The sequence below is a fragment of the Sarcophilus harrisii genome, chromosome 5, assembly GCF_902635505.1.
Source record: "Sarcophilus harrisii chromosome 5, mSarHar1.11, whole genome shotgun sequence".
Taxonomy (NCBI): Eukaryota; Metazoa; Chordata; class Mammalia; order Dasyuromorphia; family Dasyuridae; genus Sarcophilus; species Sarcophilus harrisii.
Genome location: NC_045430.1, coordinates 230,798,335 through 230,820,266, shown reverse-complemented (window position 1 = coordinate 230,820,266; position 21,932 = coordinate 230,798,335). Strand labels below are relative to the sequence as shown.

The 21,932-nt window shown below is 38.9% G+C and overlaps 1 protein-coding gene across 3 annotated transcripts in view; it reads left to right on the top strand.

Moving 5' to 3' along the window:
- Positions 1–459: 459 nt before the first annotated feature.
- OTUD1 (OTU deubiquitinase 1) overlaps positions 460–21,932 on the top strand; it is a 153,936-nt gene continuing 132,463 nt past the window's right edge. For all 3 annotated transcript variants that reach the window (XR_004229789.1, XM_031939863.1, XM_031939864.1), the window contains exon 1: positions 460–1,748. Coding sequence is in view for 2 of the 3 variants with exons in the window: in XM_031939863.1 (XP_031795723.1) it covers positions 494–1,729 (1,236 nt within the window). In the remaining variant the exon portion in view is untranslated. The remainder of the gene's footprint in view (positions 1,749–21,932) is intronic.

Genomic DNA, 21,932 nt, shown 5'->3' with positions numbered 1-21,932 from the left:
TTCCAGCGTGCCCACGTGACCAGGCCTCGCGGCCTGAGGTAAACAAGCTTTGGGCGGAGGGAGGGGGCGGGGAGCCCGCCTCCCCGGTCCCTTCACACACTCTCTCCGGCCTCCGGGACTCACTCCAGCGGGGCGGGCGGCTTCCTCGGGGAGTCTTCGGAGTCCTGGAGCAGCAGTCGGCGCGCAGAGGCGCAGGGAGAGACGCTGCTGCGGCGGCAGCACTCGCCGCTGCCGCTGCAGCCCCCGTGACCCGCGCTCCCCCACCCCCGTCCCCCGCCCTGTGGCGCAGCAGGAATTGGCGGGCCCGGCCCGGGCGCTATTTGCGGCCGCTGACGAGCGGCGGGCGGCCGGCCCGGGATGGTGCTGGGGTCATTTCTATTCTAGTGGCGGCGGCTCACCCGCCTGGGCCGCGGCCCCCTGGAGCCCGGAGGGCGTGTCCCCCCGCCGGGGGCTCGCCGCGCCTATAAGGGGCCGCCGCGGCCGCGGGGCGGACATGCAGCTCTACAGCCCCGGCTTCAGCCACTACCCCTCGGGGGGACCCGCCGCCGCGTCCCCGCCCTCCGCGGCCCCCGCCCCCTTCAAGGTCTCCTTGCAGCCTCCGGACCCCGCCGCCGAAGCCGCCGGCGCTGACTGCCTTCCAGCCGCCGCTCCCGCCGCCGACGCCCGAGAAGCCTCCGCCGCCGCCACCGCCGCGATGCCCGCCTTCTCCTCGTGCTTCGAGATGGTGCCGCCGGGGGCCGCCGCCCCTGCAGCCGCCGCGGCCGTGGGCTCGTGTAAGCCGCCGCTGCCCCCGCCGCCGCCGCCGCCGCCCCCGCCGCCGCACTACACGTCCACGGCGCAGATGAGCGTGCGCTGCTTGGGCCCCGAGCGCACCGCGCTGCGAGGCCTGGAGCCCTGCGCCCGGCCGCCCGAGCCGCCGCGCCGCTGTTCCTCGTCAGCCTGGCTGCTGGAGGAGCTGCTCAAGCCGAGCCCGGAGCCCGGCCCCCGCCCGGACGGGCCCGACCGAAACTTCCGTCTGAGCGAGCACCAGCAGGCCCTGGCCGCCACCCGGCCCCGCGCCTCCTCCCCTGAGCCCCCCGCGCCGCGGGCCGCCGAGCCCCCCGGCCGCGCCCCTGCCGCCGCGGCCGCCGCCGGCCCCAAGGACGAGAAGCTGGCCCTGTACCTGGCCGAGGTGGAGCGGCAGGACAAGTACCTGCGGCAGCGCAGCAAGTTCCGCTTCCACATCATCCCCGACGGCAACTGCCTGTACCGCGCCGTGAGCAAGGCCGTGTCCGGCGAGCAGAGCCAGCACCGCGAGCTGCGCGCGCAGACCGTGCACTACATCGCCGACCACCTGGACCACTTCGGGCCGCTCATCGAGGGCGACGTGGGCGAGTTCCTGATCGCCGCGGCGCAGGACGGCGCCTGGGCCGGCTACCCCGAGCTGCTGGCCATGGGCCAGATGCTCAACGTGAACATCCACCTGACGACGGGCGGCCGGCTCGAGAGCCCCACCGTGTCCACCATGATCCACTACCTGGGCCCCGAGGACGCGCTGCGGCCCAGCATCTGGCTGAGCTGGCTCAGCAACGGCCACTACGACGCCGTCCTGGACCGCTCGTACCCCAACCCGGAGTACGACAGCTGGTGCCAGCAGACCCAGGTGCAGCGGCGGCGCGACGAGGAGCTGGCGCGCTCCATGGCCATCTCGCTGTCCAAGATGTACATCGAGCAGAACGCGTGCTCGTGAGCGCGGCCGCCCGCTGGAGGTGGGGAGCCTTAGGGGCGGGTCGGAGCGAGCCTCCGCGGAGCGAAGGTGGCGGCGCGACCGGGCGCCGGGGCAGAGCCTTGGGTAGTCTTAGCGCTATTTCTCAGTTGCTGTATAAAGTTAGCGCCCCTCTCTTTGCAAGCTGATCTTCTCATAGTGTATATTTGTTTATTCCCGGTAATCTATTTTCTATAAAAATGTATTTTTGCACAATATTTTTTAAGATTGGTGTACCTCCATTTATGATGTCTCCTTTTGGCAAATGGCTTTTGGGCAGAGACCCAGAGAAGTACTTTGTATAAAGCTTATTTTGTACAGAGTTTGTGTTCTTTTATGCTGTATGGGATTGGAACTTTACATGTATTCTTTCAAATGAAATTGATGTCATTGGTGTTACCAGATAATTGAACCATTCCATCTTGATGAGAAGAATTTGATTGGAACCCGTTGGATTTTTTAAGAAAAGGGGGAAAAAAAAAGCTTTGGAAGGAAATGAGATAGAGGAAAAACGATTTGTCTAAAGGGCAGAACAGGTCTGTTCTGACTGATTGAGTTCCCATGTTCATTGCTATGGTGATTCTGTACTTTGGTTACTGTGTAAGTGGCCTCTGATTGTCTGGTGCTCCGTTTTATTTATTTTTCATTTGTTACAATAGGATTTTAACATAGGATAAAACGTGGTGACGAGATAATAGTCTTCTGCTTATTTTATAATAAGCGTCTCTGATTCACCTTGGGGATTTTGAAATTAACAGAATAAATGCCCCTGATGGCAATTAAATTGTGGCAGGAGAATATTATCTTTGTACTTTGTTCCTTGAAATACATTCAAGGGTAAAATGGAATTGTTCTGTATTATGTAAAGCTATCTGAAAAGAGCTTGTATGGTTTGCTGGGTCAAACGTTTCCAACTTAAAAAAGCTATCTTGTTTCCAATTTTAACTACTTTTAGTCATATTTATTAAGTAATGCAGTTTGTACTTTTTTATTTTGTAATATTTTGTGATTTTTTTGACTTTTTACTGTATTTGTATAATAGGACTATTCTCAGCTAATGGAATGAATAAATGCATACTTTTAATTTTGTCTCCTAGTAGCAAGTTTGAAAGTGATCTTTTTTTGCCTTTTGGATTGATGTGTGATTTCATTGGTGGAAAGGTTGTTTTTGAATAAGTATCCTCCACCATTTCATTTCACATCTACTCTGCAATTTATGGGGTTGGAGTTAGTTGCTCAAGGGCACTGAGGTTAAGTGACTTGCCCACATCATGGGACACAGCTTTGTATGTTGTTAGAGAAGGGACTTTATTTCAGCCTGACAGATTCTGAGACTTGACTTATGATCCACTGCTCTGGGCCTACCCCTCTAAAATGACTTCTGTAGGGGACTCATTTCTCTTTCACAAGTCACATTTTTCCTTAGCTGTGGTAATAACACTGAATTCTTTAATAGTAGCAACCATTAAGTCATTAAGAAAAAAAGTCTTTGTGAAGAAACAATTTGCAATTATAGAGTAACTTAATTGCTGCCATTATTTACATAGAAGTATTTTTACCTAGCAAATTCTAGATAGTTTGAACCTTAATTCTTTGGCATTCCAGAGCAGTGAAAAGAATTATTTAAGCATTTGAGTTAGTTGATATAATGGTTTGGTTTTCAATGTAGATATTTTGACTTTTAAAATTTTTAAAGGAAATTCTAGTTTTGATTCATTCTGGATTCTAACAGTCCATCCCTTTTAATCCTAGAAGTTTAGAAATGTTTCGTTCATGTTTGACCTACACAAACAGATAAACTTTGCAGAAACTGCTGCTTATTAATTTTTTTCCTTACATCTTTTAATCTCCAGCCCTTCATCCCTTTTAAAGAAATCAAAGTATCCATATTCAAAGCAATTGGTATTTTTTCACTTGTTTTTGCAGTAATAGACTGGACTTCCTTCATAAAGTGGGAATTAATATTATTGTCAAGTAAAAACTTAATTTGTCATTTTGGTTTTAGTATTAGGTCTTTAGTCTTTTCATTCAAGAAGTAGATCAAGCATAATTTACATGATTTGGGAGAAAAAGGGATGGGCATAGATTACTTGGATATTGAAAGCTAGATTTGTCTGTTATTCCCTCAGATCATTTCCTGTTAAATTCTACATAGGATATGAGAAGTCTTAATCTAATATTAATGTCTCTATTTCAATCTCTTGCTAACTCGAATCTTTGCAAAGTTCCTTTATCTATTTGCTAATTAATAGTGGACTAGCTGACATTTATGGAACTTTGTCCCTTAAAGTCTCATTTGAGACTCACAAGTCTGTAAATTAATTACATGTCTTTTGCAGATGAGGAAACTAAACCTTAAGATAGGTAAGTGTCTTGCCCATGCTCTGTGTTAAAACAAGATTTAATACCATTTTAACAGGACTCCTGAGACCCAGGATGTTTTCACTAATACTAGATGGCTAGAGGCAGATGACTGATTTGAATTTCAGTCATTTACCAAGTCTTTGTTTCACTCTCCTTAAAATAAAAACCCATTCCCTTCCCTTTCTATCAATCAACAAACATTGAATATCTATTAAAAGAGGTACTGGGGTACAAATAAATGCAAAAGGAGAAAGTTCTCCTTAAAGATTTGGTGTTCTAGAGGGAAAAAGTGTGTGTGTGTGTGTGTGTGTGTGTGTGTGTATTCACAGATGAGCAATTGGGGATGGGATGGGGAGGGAGCAAAGAAAGGAGACAATTCCAGGGAAGTCATTTAGCTTTTTTCCTCCCTCCTTACTGCATCATTCCACTTTTGGTAGCTCCAGTTATCTGGTAGCAGCCCTGAGCCTAGAAAGACTCGATGAAGAATTGAGCCCCATAGCTTTGGGTACCAGCTTGACTACTTAACAGCCTGACCTAGGACAAATCAATTACCTCTCCAACGCTGTTTCCAGTCTGCAAAACGAGGGTGTTGGACTAGATGTCCTCTAGCAAATTTTTTCAGCTCTAAATCTGGATTGGATTGATTAGAAATCTATGCTCATAAAACGTCTGAGAGATAGGATTTGTGATTTCATTGGTGTGCAGAGGTGTCAAAGGCAGGACAAGTAGGCTGCTTCCCAGTGTGCTAGAACTGAATTAACGCGTAACTGGGAAAATAATAAAACAAAAATACAACATAATGTTGATTTGTAATTATCCAAGTCATTTTACCTATAGTCTTTTTCTATTTGATTTTGACACCATTGGTACAGAGATGAGGAAACTCCCTCCACTAAAAAAGATTAACATCTTCTGCAATTCTTCCTTGCTGATCACAACCACCATGTGTCAGGTTGAGTCCAATTTTCCTGGCTCAGGAGATAGATTTTTTTTTTTAATCTTTTTAATGTTTTTTCAAAAAGTAAGATTCCCCCCAATATTTTTTATTTTCAATTTTTGTGAAGAGAGAGTGACCAAAAAATATGTGAGGAAGCAAAAGAACTAATGCTTAGTTGTGTCTTCCAGCAGGGAACTAACATTTGATCTTTGATTCATAATCTCATGTAAAAGAGAAATTATTGATAGAGGTCAAATATACATGTATTATATCCCAAACCTATTTTACCTTTCTTAAAGAATATTTCATTTGATTTTTAAAATTTAATGTATTTTTATTATATTTTAAGTTTCAAGCTGTTTTCCTCTCCCCTACATTAGAGAAGGCCACCATTTACCATGTGTGTATGCCATGCTTGTGCAGGCACACACACAAAATCATCCTGTGTACACTCCTATTTATCACTTTTTTTCTGGATGTGGATATCATCTTCCTTCATAATAACTTTGTATTTAATCTGAATATTTAGAATAGGTTAGTTGTTCACAGTTGTTCTTTGAATAATATTGCTACTGCTGTATCCAATGTTCTTTTGGTTCCGCCTATTTCCTTAAAATTTTTTTTCATAAGGACGGGTTGCACAGTGGCTAGAGCACTGATTAGACTCAATGAGACAAGTTCAAATCCAGACTTAGATACTTTTTAGCTGCATGATCTTGGCAAGTCATTTAACCTCAGCCTCAGTTTCCTTGATTGTAGAATTGGAATAATTATAGCGTGGACCTCCCAGGATTGTTGTGAGGATCCAATGAGATGATATTGGTCAGGTGCTTGGCACAAGGCACATAAAAAATGCTTGTTTCCTGTCTTTGTCTATTTTAATTTAGAAATTTCACATTATGAATTGTTTTTAAAGTATATGCACAATAACAAGCAATGAGGGGAAGAACATTGGATAGTATAAGCATACCTCACAGATACTGTGGATTCTGTGTCAGACCACTGAAATAAATGTTTGTCACATGAATTTTGTGGTTTCCCACATATATAAAAGGTTATCTTTACACTATTTTGCAGTCTAGCAGGCGTGCAGTAGTATTGAGTCTAAAAAAATGTATATACCTTAATTAAAAAATACTTTATTGCTAAAACATGTCATCTAGCCTTCAGTGAGTCCTAATATTTTTGCTGGTGGAGGGGTCTTTCCTTGATGATGATGGCTATTGATTGATCAGGGTGGTGGATGGTGAAGGTTGGGATGGCTGTGGCCGTTTCATAAGTTTGAGCATTGATTGACCCTTTCAATTGAACAGTTAGAGGCCATTGTACGGTTATTGATTTGGCCCAATTTCAATACTGTTGTTTCTGAGGGAAGAGAGAGTTCCAAGGAAAGGGAGAGAGATAGGGAATGATTGGTTGGCAGAGCAGTCAGAACATACTGAACGTTTATTGATTAAGTTCACTGTCTTATGTGGGCTTAGTACATGGTACCCCAAAATAGTAATATGAAAATTATATTACTATAGTAATATAAAAAAAATCACTGGTTACAGTTCACCATAACAGATATAACTATAATGAAAAAGTTTTAAATATTGCCAGAATTACCAAAATGTGACAGAAATACAGTATGAGCATATGCACTTTTAAAAATGACTGATAGACTTGCTTGACAGAGTTGTCACAAATCTTTAATTTGTAAAAGACCAAAAAAAAACAACTCCTCACCCCCCAAAAAATCCCCAGTATCTGCAAAGTAATAAAGTGAAGTGCAACAGGATAAGATAGGCCTGTACTGTGTGGTGCGAAGGGCACTGCACTATAGAAAATGAAAAGGCTTGGGTTTTAAGTCCTGACCAATTTTGAAGCTGGTAGAGAACAGTAGACAAACTTTTTTGAGCCTGCCCAATTATGATCTTTGTGAGACAAGTGCTTTGTCAAATGTAAGGCTCTTAATTAAACACCTAGAACTAGTTAACCTCTTCATTGTGGGAATATTGCCAGATTGAAGTGTTTTTTTTTTTTTTTTTTTTTTTTTTTTTAATGATTATTGCATTAAAACATAGTTGTTTAAATAATCCTGCTACTATATAAATTTAAGTGTTAATTCAGTGCTGAAGAGATTAGGATATCCCTGAAAACTCTGAATATATTGATCTGTTCACAGATTATTGAATTGTTTTTAGAAGTATTTGATAATCAGGGGTCCTCAAACTATGGCCCGTGGGCTAGATGTGGCAGCTGAGGATGTTTATCCCTCTCACCCAGGGCTATGAAGTTTCTTTATTTAAAGGCCCACAAAACAGTTTTTGTTTTTACTATAATCCGGCCCTCCAAGAGTCTGAGGGACAGTGAACTGGCCCCCTATTTAAAAAGTTTGAGGACCCCTGAATGTACTATCTGAGAACAAATGTGGTTCACCTTTTAAAAGAATTCTCTTCCCCACCTCTCCTCCTTCCCCCCTCTCACCCCATTATATCAAGCTACAATTCCCTGTGCTGGTTTTCTGATAGCTTCCAGTTTTCTAAAAATAAATTAAAAAAAAAAATTTGGAATTATCCAAAGAAAATTAACTCTATTTTTCAAAGCCTAAGACATATAGGACTTTCAGGTGGAGATTGTTGTGAAATCAAACATTGGAGAGGGTGTTGTAACCTCAAGAATGTTGGAAACTGTTGGCAGAATAATCCTAGAGATTATAAATGGAAGAAAGTTCTTTTGAAAACATCGTAGTGTCTTTTTCAAGTTGGGGTTGAATTTCATCTTTACCATATAATTTATCTTTATCATCTAAAGGGAGGGATCTTGGTTAATTGGGGCAAATCATTTTCGGAATTAAGCCAAATTATTTTCAAAGTAATTCTTCCAGTAATCAAAAGTGATTTTGAAAGTACTTTGTCTAGGTCACAGGGACTTGCTGTGACATGTTAGGAAAACTACACCCATCCCAAGTTCATTTATTCTCTTTCCCTTGGTCTTGGAGAGAAGGAATTGTTAGTATTTTGAAACATGATTTTACAGATCTTTCTAGTTTAGGGTCTGGTAAACTGAAGTTTCAAGTCAAACTCTTGTTTATAGACCAATTTCTCGTGTTTTATAAAATAGATTATTAAAAAGCTTGCATAAGTGGACAAAGAGGTGAACAGGCAAGTAAAAAGAATGAGATTTGCCTGGGTGTGGTGGCAAAAACTTGTAATCCCTGATGGGGGTGGAGGGGAGGCCAAAACTGGTGCATCAGTTGAATTTGGAACGTCAGAGCTGTTGTGGACCTAAAGTCCGAAAGGGAAAATGCACTTATATTTGACAGCAGTATGAAGAGCCATGCTATGAGTGAGGATCAGAGTGTATCTGATTAGCCAAGAAGGGGCAAAATGGCCCAGATCAGAAATGGAGAAGATCAAAGCTTCCACAATGGTTTGTTTTTGTTTCACTATTACTATCACCAATGGGATTAAAATGTGAATGGCCTTGTAGAGAAAGGTAGATCCAGTCTTTTCATCCCAACCTCACCCCACCAAAGTAAGAAAAAAGTGAGATCCGACATATAGTCAAATCAGTTGGTACTTTGATAACTCCTAAAATAAGAAAAGAGGAGGATCTCTGAGTAGATTCTCAACAGTTTATGAGGAAACCTGGGTAAAACCCACAGAATTAGAAGGCATGGAGGATTGTGATCCAGGTGATATTTATGCCATTGAAATCATGAATCTTTTAAAGTATGTATTCCCTAGGCTTACTGTGTTCAATATCAACCTCCTTAAGTCTGGCCAGTTATACTGTAAACATATGCCATGGATTGTGATGGGACTGGGAAAATGTGCAAAAACAAATCAGTGCTAAGCTACTACCACTAATGGAACAATTAATACAGTGGCATTTCCACATGTAAAAGGCCCAATATTATTGAACCATCATGAGAATATATGGCTTCTCTTTAGTCATCATCAACATCAGACACCACGTTTATTGAATGAAGATATTATTTTTACACTTGTCCTTTTTCTTTTTTTTATCTCTAGTGCTTGGCCCAGGGTTTAAGACATAAATAAAGTGCTTAATAAATTGTTATTTATTGATCTGGCAATTTTGGGGAAGAATATGATGCAGAGTTTTTAAACATTTAGATGAGGGGAATCCTTCTGATTGAATGACCCGTTTCTCTATTTGTAATTTAGCAGTTTTTTTATTTTTAGGGATGTTGTTATGAACATTTTTATACTCTGCTATATGTAATATATCTCTGCCTTCAGGGTTAATTGAGTTACATGGGACTTTTTGTCCTTAGACTTTATTCTTGTGTCTCCTTCCTCTAGTTTCCTTTTTTTCTCATGGGGACACTTTTTTTGCAGCTCTCCATGCATCCATTCTCAGTGGACCTTCCCCATTCTTAAATCATTCTCTCTATTCTACATAAATCACTATTTCTAATCTGCTAATAATTAGAAAACCAAGTTTATTAGAATGGTGTCTACAGAAAGAATCAGCTCAAAGTGAATGTCTAAGAGACTTGCCAATGAATAAAACAGTTGTAGCTTACCTATATTCGTGTTATTTGCCATTTTGTTTTTGCTGCTTAGAGGTCTTTGGAATTTACATGTTCTTTACTGTTTCAAGTACCTAGTTGAATATATTAAATAAGGTGTTAAAGTTCTAAAGATATATAGATAGCGTGTCTATTAATATACAAATGGACAACTACTTCCTATCATTCTTCAAGTTCATAGTATGGTAGAAACAGACTGACTTAAAGGTTAAAGAATCTGGATTCTTATCCTGCTTGTCACTTATTATCTGTGTGATCTTGGGCAAGTCACAACCTCTCTGGGACTCTTTCCTCTGCTATAAAATGAGGGGAATTAGATGAGATGGACTCCAAGATTACTTCCAGCTCTTCCTTCATTATTCTCAGATTGTTCTCCTTCACAGTTCTTGCTCTTTCTGCCATTGATCACTTGCTACTGCTACTCTCTTCTAGGAGTATACTCTTTCAGAATTATGCCAGTTTGCTTTTTGTTTCCCATCTGCCATCCTCTGGCCTATCCGTTTTTGCACCAGAATATCCCATGTTTCCTTTCTACCATTAAATTAATTAGCATGCCTGTTATTAGTCCATTCTCATTTCTTGCAAGAAGTCTTTTCAAATTCAAGAGAAAATTCTTTGATTAGATATGTAATATTAATACTTATGTGACCGATTTCCTCTCCTTTATAGTGTTTTTTTGTTTGTTTTTTTTAATGTGGAAATCGGTACCTCCCTACTTCTTAACATCTTTTCCCTTTTTACACCTTAAAAGCCTGTGGGCTTTATTCTGATGATGCCTTAGATGGTGTCATAGGACCACAAAAAGGCACTGATGCATCAGCTTAGTTTTATATAAAACTTAAACATTTGAGGAAGCCTGTAGTATTCAAAGATCTTAAATCAGTAGAAACAACTACAATCTGCTTGTTGCCATTTCAGATTTAAGCACCTGCTGATGCCAAGTGTGTTTATAAAAGTGTAACCATGATGACATTGTTGGGGAGTAACAACAGATTCAAAACCACCCTCCTGTTTCAGTTCTCAGTTTGAGTAATTTTAGAGATTGACAGGCTAGTTGTGTTTCTTCTCTTATCAGGGGGACAGAAAAGGCGGTGCCCTAAACAAACAATTGTGAAGGGAATTTATACCAATGTGTCATATAACACCAGGACTGCCAGTTTGTAAAATAAACTCAAACGAGGCTTTCAGTTCTAATGACAAACAGGAAACATTCATGCTATTTGTTTCAGCTAGCTCTTACAGTGAAATATGAGCTATGCTGATGATGTAACAGGAATAAAAAAAGAAGGAAATGCCATTAGTTAAATGGAAGAATACAGGCAGGCAGTTTGGAGTTAGCTGTCAATTCACAGTTTTTGCTACCATAGAGGAAAAAAGCCTTACAGAGAGGAAATAGCAGTTAGCTCTTTAAAGGTCTATGACTCTAGAACTGATCACTGCAGATTCCTTATAGAAAAATGCTCCAGTAAATGAGTTTACTGTAGGAGGAAGAAGGCAAAGAATTCTGGTGGATGTGGGACATTTCTTTGAGAGAATTCTGCAAGGTATTGATTATTAAAGAATTAGTTTGATTATGACCAGCAAAAGGGATGATCAGTACCACTGAATACACTGGCAATTTAAAAACAAAAAGACTGTGCTTGTGTGGATCACAAATGATATGTGATGTCTGAACAAACTGCTTTAGCAGTGAAATCTTGTGAAAAAAGAAAACGAGAATATATATGGATTCTATTACTTTAATATTTGAGGTATTTTATAAGATCTCCAATGATAAAAAGGGTGGCTCACAGATCATGGAATCACATACAATAAATATACTACCCTACACTTGCAAAGAAACATTTATTTAGAAGTCTTACTGATCCTGTGAGGAGCTTTTGTGTCCTTTTAATCCACACCCATTTGAAAAGGTCAGTACAATCCACTACCTTTATAAAAGAATGTGACTCTTCAAACTAGCCACTAATGAAAATGCCATCTTGTTCCAACTTAACAACAAATAAACTAAACATGAACATTTCTCAAATTTATAAGTCTTTCCTCTTGCAGATATTAACTACTATATTCCTCCCATCTTTTCCTGTTCATTCCTTTGCATTTTTGCCCTCCATTCTGTTTTTTCTTTTCTCTTGGTAGATTTTGTTCCATGTTAATACATGCTGTGCTTGAAACAGTCTGACCTTTATTGTTTGTCTAGTTAGAGAGTGAATGTAAGGAAAGACTGAAAAGGACAAGAAAAATAGGAAAAGGAAATAAAGCAGTACATATTGTACTACAGGATCTGCTTCTACTTCATTTAAAAAAATCATATTTCATCTGCATGCTTTGGCTCAAATTTATATTTTAAGGGATTAAATCCTATGGTTTTGTATAACACAGGATATGTTTGGTGTTTGGCTAGTACCAAAAAAAAAAAAAAAAGAAAAACCCAAAACAAAAAAAAATTAATTCAGAATGAATATCTCCTTATTGGAGTGAATTGATCAGGAAGAAATACTTTTGTTCCTTCATTTTGTGATTCTACAGTTCTTTGTAAATGAATACTAGTTGATCTTTCTCTCTTTTTTTCTTCCTTAATAGATTGCATTTTTAAAAAGAGAGAAAATTATGTAGCTTGATCTCCCTATCCCGAATTTGTTCCAGTAAATTTTGCAACAGAAAAGTTAGCATGGTCTTTGTTTTATTGGACACATAGTAATTTGTGAGCAGTTACATATTTTGTTTTTACACAATAGATGCTTCCCAAACAACACCAGGAGAAAACTCTCTGCTAAATACATAGCCTAATAATGGTTAAGGATCACTGTAACTGATACTTCACTTCACTTTCCTGTTTTGTGGTTTGAGCAGTTACAACTCTTGTAAGATTGCAAAACATTGGAACCAAGACTTAGTAGATAGTTTTAAATTTATAAATTTGTTTTAAACGCAAACTAATAGGGAACAATTAGGTGGTGCGATGGATAGAATTCCAACTCTGGAGTCAGGAAGATCTGAGTTCAAACCCACCACACCTAGCTGTGTGATCCTGGATAATCTTCAATTGCCTCACAAAAATTCACAAAACAAATTAATAGTGAGGAATACAAAAATACAAGAGAAATGTAAGATGAGGACTTTTGCCCAGAAGGAATTGGGCAAGATAAATGTTAGATAAGTCTAGAATTAGCAGAAGAAACAATTAGAATGTTGGAGCCTAATGCATTATACTTAAATTATACTAAATATGTTACAGTGTGAGAAGTCAGATTTGAAGTTTAAAGGATACCATCAAAAATGGAAAAATTTCCTATCTTTAAGATTGGTGGCTAGGTCTTTAAGTCATTTACTGTAGGCCATTTAAATTGAGCATCTCTAAAAATGAAGGAACAAAAATATAATTGGAATGTAGCTAGATTAGCATGCATTATTCAGAAAAGATTTGGTGTAGGTAACCTAGTTTTCTCATAAGAAGGAGCAAATAGTAATCTTGAAAATATTGAGGGAAAACTAAATATTTGCATGAACCGTGATTCAGTAATTGAAGAAAATGCACTTTGAACTTTGTTCACAGTTATACTCATCTTTAGAATGTTTTTTGCTTCTGTGATCAGTTATTGTTATCCTGTTGACCACAAGCACAATGCATCTTAGATCTTCTGGCTTTTGCTTTAAGCATAGATTTATGCTTTACATCCTTTTTGATGTAATGGACCCCTTCTCAGAATAATATTTTTAAATGCATGAAATAAAATAGAGAAGATTATAAAAGAAACCAATTATATTGAATTGTAGTTATAAAAAAATTTAAATTTATGGATCACACCCAGGATTTTTTTTTCTTTTTAAGTTCATGTGCTCCACATAGATCACAAATCCCTGCTTTTATCTCCAAAGTGATTGGCAGAGCAATAATTAGGAATTTTTGTGATGGAAACAAGCTACATGAATTGTTGCCTCAGTTGAGGTTTGGGATAGAACATCCATGTGGAAGGGAAACAGGAGATATAGGAGATCAATGCTGGTAATGCTGCAATATGGGAGAGGAGAGCTCATTATCCAATCGTTTCTATTTTAATAAATTATTTCTTGCTACCTAGGTACTAAGTTCTTTTGTTTCTAATTTTACACTTTTAGCACCGTAAATCCATCAGAAACCTCCAAGTTAGGCAGCCTAAGTCAAAGCTCCTGCCACTCCACCTTAGTTGTGATTCTGTGTCAATATTAATTACTGATCCTTGAATTGATTTCTAATTTTACACTATTAACATAGCAAGTCTACCAGAGAAACCTCTGAGTTAGGCAGCCCAAAGCATAGCCCTTGTTGCCCCATCTTAGTTATGGTTCTGTGTCAATATTAATTACTGATCCTTGGAATAAGATGACTTTTAGTTCATTATGATTATTGCCAATGCTTTACTGGGTTTTTATACAACTGTCTTTTATATTGGGCACATCATACCTATCAAGACAATGATGAGTACTTCAGTGCATCAAAACAAACTGACAAAGTTTGAAAAATACCAACCATTATGGGAATTCTAACTCTTTCTGATCATTCTTGGTTTTGTGAGCCTCACATTCATGCTGTTAGTGAAGAGCTTTTGATTGCTGAAGTTTGATTAATAATCAAACCTGATTTTGGAGAGTACTTCAAAGTGGATTGCTTATCTTTGATACATTTACTTGGGATCTGTGCTGGGACCTTTTTATTATTTTTTTAATCATGTGCAATTTTCTGGGTTAATGGCATGAAAACTGGCTCAGAAACATTCGGATACTACCTTTAATCCAATAGCATTTGTTGAGTGGTAATTGTGAGATTCCATGTTGCACTTATTGCTTGAAATTCCATTTGATTTAATGACAACTCTGAACAGACATCATATCCCTATTTGGCAGATGAGGACCTTGAAGCTCTGAGAATCAGTTTCTCAAAGTTGCAGTGGAGGTGAAAAAGCACTGAGCTTCTAGGCAGGCCCACCACTTACTAGGAGGCATTCAGGTGGCACAGTGGACTGAATGCTGGGCCTTGAATCAGGAAAACTAGAGTTCAAATCCAGCCTGAGAATCTTAGCTGTGTGATCCTGGGCAAGTTACAACCTCTGTCTACCTCAAAGTTTTCAACTGTAAAAGGGGAATAAAAATGGCATCTACCTCTCAGAGTTGTTGTGAGCATCAACTGAAATAATATTTGTAAAGGGTGCATAATAAATATTTGCTTCCTTCCTTTGGTTTTTTCCAATTTACTTAAACTCTCTAAGCTTCAATTTCCTCATCCATAAAATGAAGGTCTTCTATAGGATGATCCCTAGGGTTTCCAACATTGTTATGGTTCTTTGATTCTCAAATAGATAGTAGCTAAGTTGAAATTAGTGCCCTGATCTCCTGATTGCTGACAGCAGTTCTTTTTCTGTTACACCTTCTCTGCAGTGGTCCTGTGTTATATACAGATAGCTTATAAATCTGAGGAGATATTTGTATATTAATATTCATTATGAAAGCCCACCTTTGTTTAATTATGTTATCATATTGATGATAGAACATTAGTATTTTGTATTTCTTTAGGAGGAGTTTAGAGCAAATTTATAGCAAAGGCTTTAGATTTGAAGATGTTATAGACCAGAACCATAATCAGGAGAGCAACTGAAGCTTTGTCCAAGATCACCAAGATCACCAAGATTTGGTCCTTGTAGCATTAATAACTGGGAATAAAAGACTTAGCATCTGGTTGGGTTGGGTTTTTTTTTGGGGGGGGGGGGGGAAGGGAGGGAGGAGGGAAGGAGAGTAGGTCTTCTAGCTCTTCTTCACCCATGACACCCTCTATCTTGACTCAAGCATTTTCACTCACTGTCTCCCATGCAACTCTGGAACTGGAATTCTCTCCCACTTTATCTTCAGTTCTTATCATCCTTGTCTTTCTTCAAGACGCAACTAAAATCCCATCTTCTATAAGAATCCTTACCCTGTACTCCCTATCCTTACTGCTACTTTGAGATTATCTTTAATTTATTTTAATTTAATTTAATTTATCCCGTATCTTTTCTGTACATATATTTTTGCATGGTATCTACCACATTAGTCTATGGGCTAGGAATCTTTTTTTTTTTTTTTTTCTGTGCTTTTGTTTTTTTCCTTTTTTTCCTAATCCCAGCTCTCAACATATTGCCTAGAACATAATAAGTACTTAATAAGTGTTAGTTTACTGACTGAATGGTCTGGAATTGTGATTCCATTGGTCTTTATTTGGCAATGAACATTTCTGTGACACAGATTCCTAGCATTTTCCCATAGATAAGTCCTAGTGATATATAATATATATATATATGTATGTATATATATTTATTTACCTAGAAAATTTTAGCAGAACCTTAAATAGCATTAAGATTAGCTTCACAAAATGTGCCCTCAAATACAAATTCAGTTGGAGGTCAGAGTAGAACAATGTGGCATCTAAGGTATCTAGCTCGAGAGTAGCTCATTTGAAATGAGTCTGGTGGATGCTGGGTGGATAGGTGGATGGAAGAAGTGAGTTATCTGGTAGCTTCCTGTTTTAACTAATAATTATTACTAACCAGTTGCTGGATAGGCAGTCAATTGGTTTTAAGAAAACTTAGATTTAAAAACTTCTGACACTTCTGGGTGTACGATCCCAGGCAAGTCAACTGACCTCTGGGTCTTAATTTATGTAACAAATTTTTATGTGATCCCAGGTATACAGGTATATAAATAAGTCTAGAAAGCAAACATTTACTGATAATAAATCGTAATTTTGTGACCCCTCCATTCAGTTAAAAGGGCACACATGGGGTTACAAAAAGCTGGGTTACAGAGAATGTTTACCCAGTATATGTTTTTATTTTATTTTATTTTTTTGCTGAGGCAATTGGGATTGTGGCATATCATATGTTTTTTGTGAATAATACAAACAGATCTATTTCTAAAGTTCATTATAGATGAGTTAAACTTTCTTTTTTACATATATATGTTATATATATGAATATTCTCTTAAAATGCATTGTATGACTTGACTCATACAAGAGTACATACATATGTGTATGTATTATATAGATATTTTAATATAAAATTACATATGATATAAAACACAAATGTGTATATATAATGTCTGCATTTTTTTTTTTAATGAATCAAGTCACAATGCACTGAAAGAACATTAACAAGCATTTATTAAGTGCATACTATGTAAAATATCCTCAATTAGGTGATGAGAATACAGGGACAAAATGAAATAACACTTTCCCTTAAGGAGTTTACATTCAACTTGTACAGGGGCAAGTAAATTAAAAATCCATACAAGAAATTTAAGAGGGATGAGGTGGGAAAAACATTAGCAACTAAAGGGGTCAGGAAAGTAACACCTGGTCAGAGCTTTGAATGCAGCTGGGGTTTCCAAGGACAGTATTCTAGGCATGTGGGACCATTGGCAAGTAGGCTAATTTGTCCAGAATGTAGAATATGTCAAGGGAGTGATGTTTTATTAATCAGAATAGATAATTTGGAACCATATTGTAAAGGACTTGACACACAAATGGAGGAGATAAGATTCTGCCCTATTTATTATTTGTTGATTTTTTTTGTTTTAACATTAAAATACTAGGGCAAAATGCAATTTAAATACCTTCCTCAAACAAGATGTTTCTTATTGATGTTTTAAAACTATGTAAAATGATATGAAAGATATGACCATGAAAATAAATGTGTCCAATTACTCAATGCACATCAATACTGAGCAAAATATATGTCAGATATATTTATTGCCAAGATTTAAGGTGTTTTCCAAGGGCTTAGAGGATGCCCTGTACAAAATACAAAGAAATTTCCCATAAATGACAAGGCTCTCCAAATGTTTGTCTTTAAAGATGATATGTGAATTACATGGAATCCCAGCACACTGCAAAATCTCAGTTGATGAAATGCATAGTTATTGAAAGAAATCAGTGTAACTATCCACACTGGAAAAATAAAAGTACATGAAAATTACATAAGGCCTATATAACAACATGCAGCTGGTTGAGTAGCCCATTGAGTTAGTCTACGTTTATGTATGTATATGTATGGTAGCCACATCAAATTGTTTCAACATTGAAATAAGGAACTGGGCTGAATCATATTTGGGAAACTTCATAGTGCTTTTGATGTTAACTAATCCAGTTTTTTCAGTAAAAACCCAGCTTTTTAACACCCAAGAGTTTCCTCGTGAGGGCATATGATGGTGAATCATGTAATGCTATGATCTCTGAAGAATTGAAATTGTGGGTGACCAAAAGAGCAATGAATAGGACACGTAGCAATTATAAGTTGGTTGCTTCTTGTTACCACTGATGAATTGGACATGAGATATGACCTATAAGGATATTTCTTCCTGAGGAGAGAGGTGGATCCTACTCTAATATGTTCACAGGTCTGGACCTTTCTCCTCCTCCCCAGAAAAAGTTCTATGTAGGTTTATTAACCTTTCAGTATAGGTTACTGGCCTTAAATGCTTTTCCCAGTCATTGTGGAAAGTTAGTTTGTTTTGTGGTAGTAAAGATTTATCAACCTAAATAGACCTAGGCAGAGAACAACTTTAACCCTTCAGCATCATGGTATGATGCAGCAGTTTCCAAAGTGGGTGTTTGTAACCCCAGATCGATAATCTTAGGAAGTATACAATCAGCAGATAGTGGGTCATATCCCACTTTCCCCATAACAGCCAAATGTGGGGCTTCTCTCCAACATATTACCACCTTTCCCCCCACTATTTGGCTTGCTCCTGCTACTATGCAAATACCCAGCTTTTCTCTTCTTAGGCCAGGTATTAGCTTGTTGAGAGTAGTTATAACTTAATTGCAGCCTGGGCAACACTAACATACCCCACACCTGCCTTCTCAGTAAATTCACATTTGCCTCCAAGAATACCTCATAGTTGGGACAATCACCTAAATGGCTTGACACTGGATTCCTGGCTCTGGGAGAGTCAGAGCCCTACCCCTACTCCACCTTCTTCATTTATGGTCCCATAGAGTGAATAACAAAGGATAGCAGTCATGGATAGGTAAGGATCTCCCAAGTAGACCTTACATTCCTCCCTCCTCCCACCCCACTTCCCTTCTGAATTTTCCTTTTTCTCCTGAAGTTGCCACCATCTTTCCAGCCATTCACACTCACAACTTTATCCAGTCACTTGCCAAATCTTGTTTCTACTTATACAGCATCTTTCACATCTGTCTTTTTATCTCTACTCACAAGACTACTACTCTGGTTCAGGCCATCATCACTTGTCACTTGGACCATTGGAATAGCCGCCTTGGTCTTCTTGTCTTAAGTTTTTCACCTAAACAATCTGTCCTCAGCATAGCTGGCAAAGCATGTGTTAGTCCCCTACTCAATAAACTCCAATAACTTTAATATTAAATATAAACTCTTTTATTTGGCAACTAAAACTTCTCACAAACTTCAATTTACCCTTTTCAGTTATATTATACATTACTTCCTGCATTCCCTTTTTTAGCTAAACTTGCTGTTTTATTCTTCACAAAGGATAATTTGTCTCTCATCTCCCATCCATTCCCTCTCCTGCTTTTGCTCCTACTATCTGCAAATTGCCTTATATTTAATTTTTGTATTCATTTACATGTTATTTCCCTCAGTAGAATGTAAGGTCTTCAAAAGCAGGGACTGATTAACTTTGATCTTTGCATCCTCAGCACTTTAGCACAGTTCTTGACACATCATAAGCACTTAATAAGTTTCTCTTATTTTATTTTTGCAAGGAATTTCCATGGCAGTAAGTTCACAGATCCATTTGAGTCTTTGTGAGATTCACCTGCTTGATAACACAGGTAGCAGCATCTTCAAACTCAATTGAATCCTTGAATTTATGAAACAAATCGTGTGAAAAAGTGACACATATTTGGGAAAAATATATGAGATGTGAATATACTACAAAAATATGTATAGAATCTTAGACTCTATAAATATAAAATGTTATAAGATTTGTATAATTTTTCATGTTAAGACAGTGATTTTTAAATGTCCATGTCCTTTGATTCAGATGTCCAATGGCTAGCCATCTACCTCAAGGAAGTAAAAGACAGACTCATAAATCAAGCTCAACAGTGTGTGTGTGTGTGTGTGTGTGTGTGTACTATACCATATACAAAAGGCTGAATGGAAAGGAAAAGAAGAGATGAATTCTTACGTCTCTTTGGGATCAAGTTGGATCATTATGATTACATGTATTCAGTTTTTATTTTGTTGTAATCCTTTATATTCACATCGTGGAGGTATATGGCTAGCAATGGGGCTTCTGCATTGAAGGACATGGACATTTTAGTCACTATCTTAGCCTAAATTCAAATTGCTTTTCAGAATGGTTGAAGCAATCAATTCATACCTCTGCCAAGAGAGAGTATGTCTGAATTCCTCTTATCAGTGAGGGAAAAAAGTCAAAGGCAATCAGAACTCATTATTGTCCTAAAAATAATTTACTTTGAGACTGATTTTAAAGCACACAGCTGTCCCAGTGATTAAGGAATTCTCAAAATCCTCAGGGCTGTTGGTCTGTTGGGATTTGAGTTAATTCTAATTGAGGAGGCCAGGTTCTGACACTAACTTGTTGGGTCACTAAGGTCATTCACTTACTCCCTACAAAATGGAGGAAGGTAACATTAGTTATCTTCCAGGGTTAGAATGACTTAATGCATTATATAACTCCGACTTATCATTTAATTATAGTGGCTCTCAACCCATAGTATAGACCCAATTTCACCAGATTCCCTGATAGCAATAGCTGACACAATGTTATTGAATCTCTCTCAAGACCATGTTGGAACTATGGGTTTGGGAATTGGGTAGAGAGAGTGAAGACTCTTCTTTTATCTCTGTAGAGTGTCTAGCTGGGCACTAACTAGAGAAGGCTTCGGAGACTGGTAACCTGTGCTAATCCCTGTACTTTACCTGTCACTGTGGTTTCCTCCAGATTCAGAGCATTACAGTTATCTTATTTCTCAAGTGCACACGTGGTTAGCCACGGGGGAACGTGAAGGGCTGGGGAAGAGTGGCTAGAGAGCTGTACTGGAAGTGAGGAAGTCCTTCCTCTAGCACGTGATGTGACTTTGGGCTCTTCCCCTCCCAGATTGATTCTTCTTTTAATTCTGGCCTAGCTTTTAATTATGGAATGGGGGCTGTCTCAAACTGAGACCTGGAAAAAACCTGAGCTTCAAAGAGCCAAAGACTCCTACTGGATCTGGAGCCATTGCCAGACAGCCTGACATATGTCTTGCCTCTGGACTCTGATGTTGAGGGAGAAACCTTAGCTGGTGGCCTTGCACAGTCCTGCCTCATCTAAATAAAATTCATTTGCAAGTCAAGTTGTCATTGAGAATGAAGTTTGAAAAATAACTATACTCAGAAAAGGGAATGTTAGGCAATTAAAAAAATCATAGATTGATTAGAACAGAATCTAGTAAGATCCTTACTAGAATGATCATTTGAGTGGCTAATAGTCAAGTCTTGGTTTGACATAATGGGTTTTGACATGGGTTTGACATAAGTGGTTTTTGCAAAGCTGCTAAGTAGGCAATTCACATTTCACCTCAACTGAGGTCATTCTGATTGAACCCCAAGAGGAATCTTCCTTCCAGAGGCTTCCTTCTGTGATGTCCATACGTTTCTCATCATAAACTCAAGCCTGCCACCATTGCTGTAATTTGGTACATAATGCTCTTGCTCTCTTCTCCCCCTGATGGTGTTTACAAGGTGGAGCGATGTGATTAGGATCATATAGAGGGCCCAGTCTTATCATTATGCTGCTATAGGAAAAGACTTTATTCCTCTCTATTCCCCTAATTTCCAATGAAGTCAGATCATTTCTCCTTAAGAAGTGGCTCCAAGAGATCCACCATCCCGAAGCTATAATTTTCCCCCTTATCATATTTAGCCTCTTGTCTCCTCAGTTTTGCCAGCTCAGTAATTAATGATAGGGACAGAGGTATTATTGTTGTTGTTATTTAGATCATGATAAGTCATATAGGGAAGCAAGCAGAGGATATCTGTTATCTCCAAGGTCCCCCAGGGAAGCTGAGAACATCAGTGTGAGCTTTATACACTAGTTGTACTGTACAAGTGCAGCAAAAGTTGGAGGTGATAAAGAAACAATTAGATTGGTAATGGATAAGAGTAATAGTGGCTGAAGGCTATAGTATAGAACTAAACTTTATTTTGTCACTACTATTTTCTTGTTATTTGAATGAGTCCTTGGAAGCCGGAGAAGGAATTATTTATTATAGCGTTTAATGCTGGGAGATGTTTAAAAATACTATTGCTGATTAAAAATAAAAGATTCCATTAAAGATCTTGGT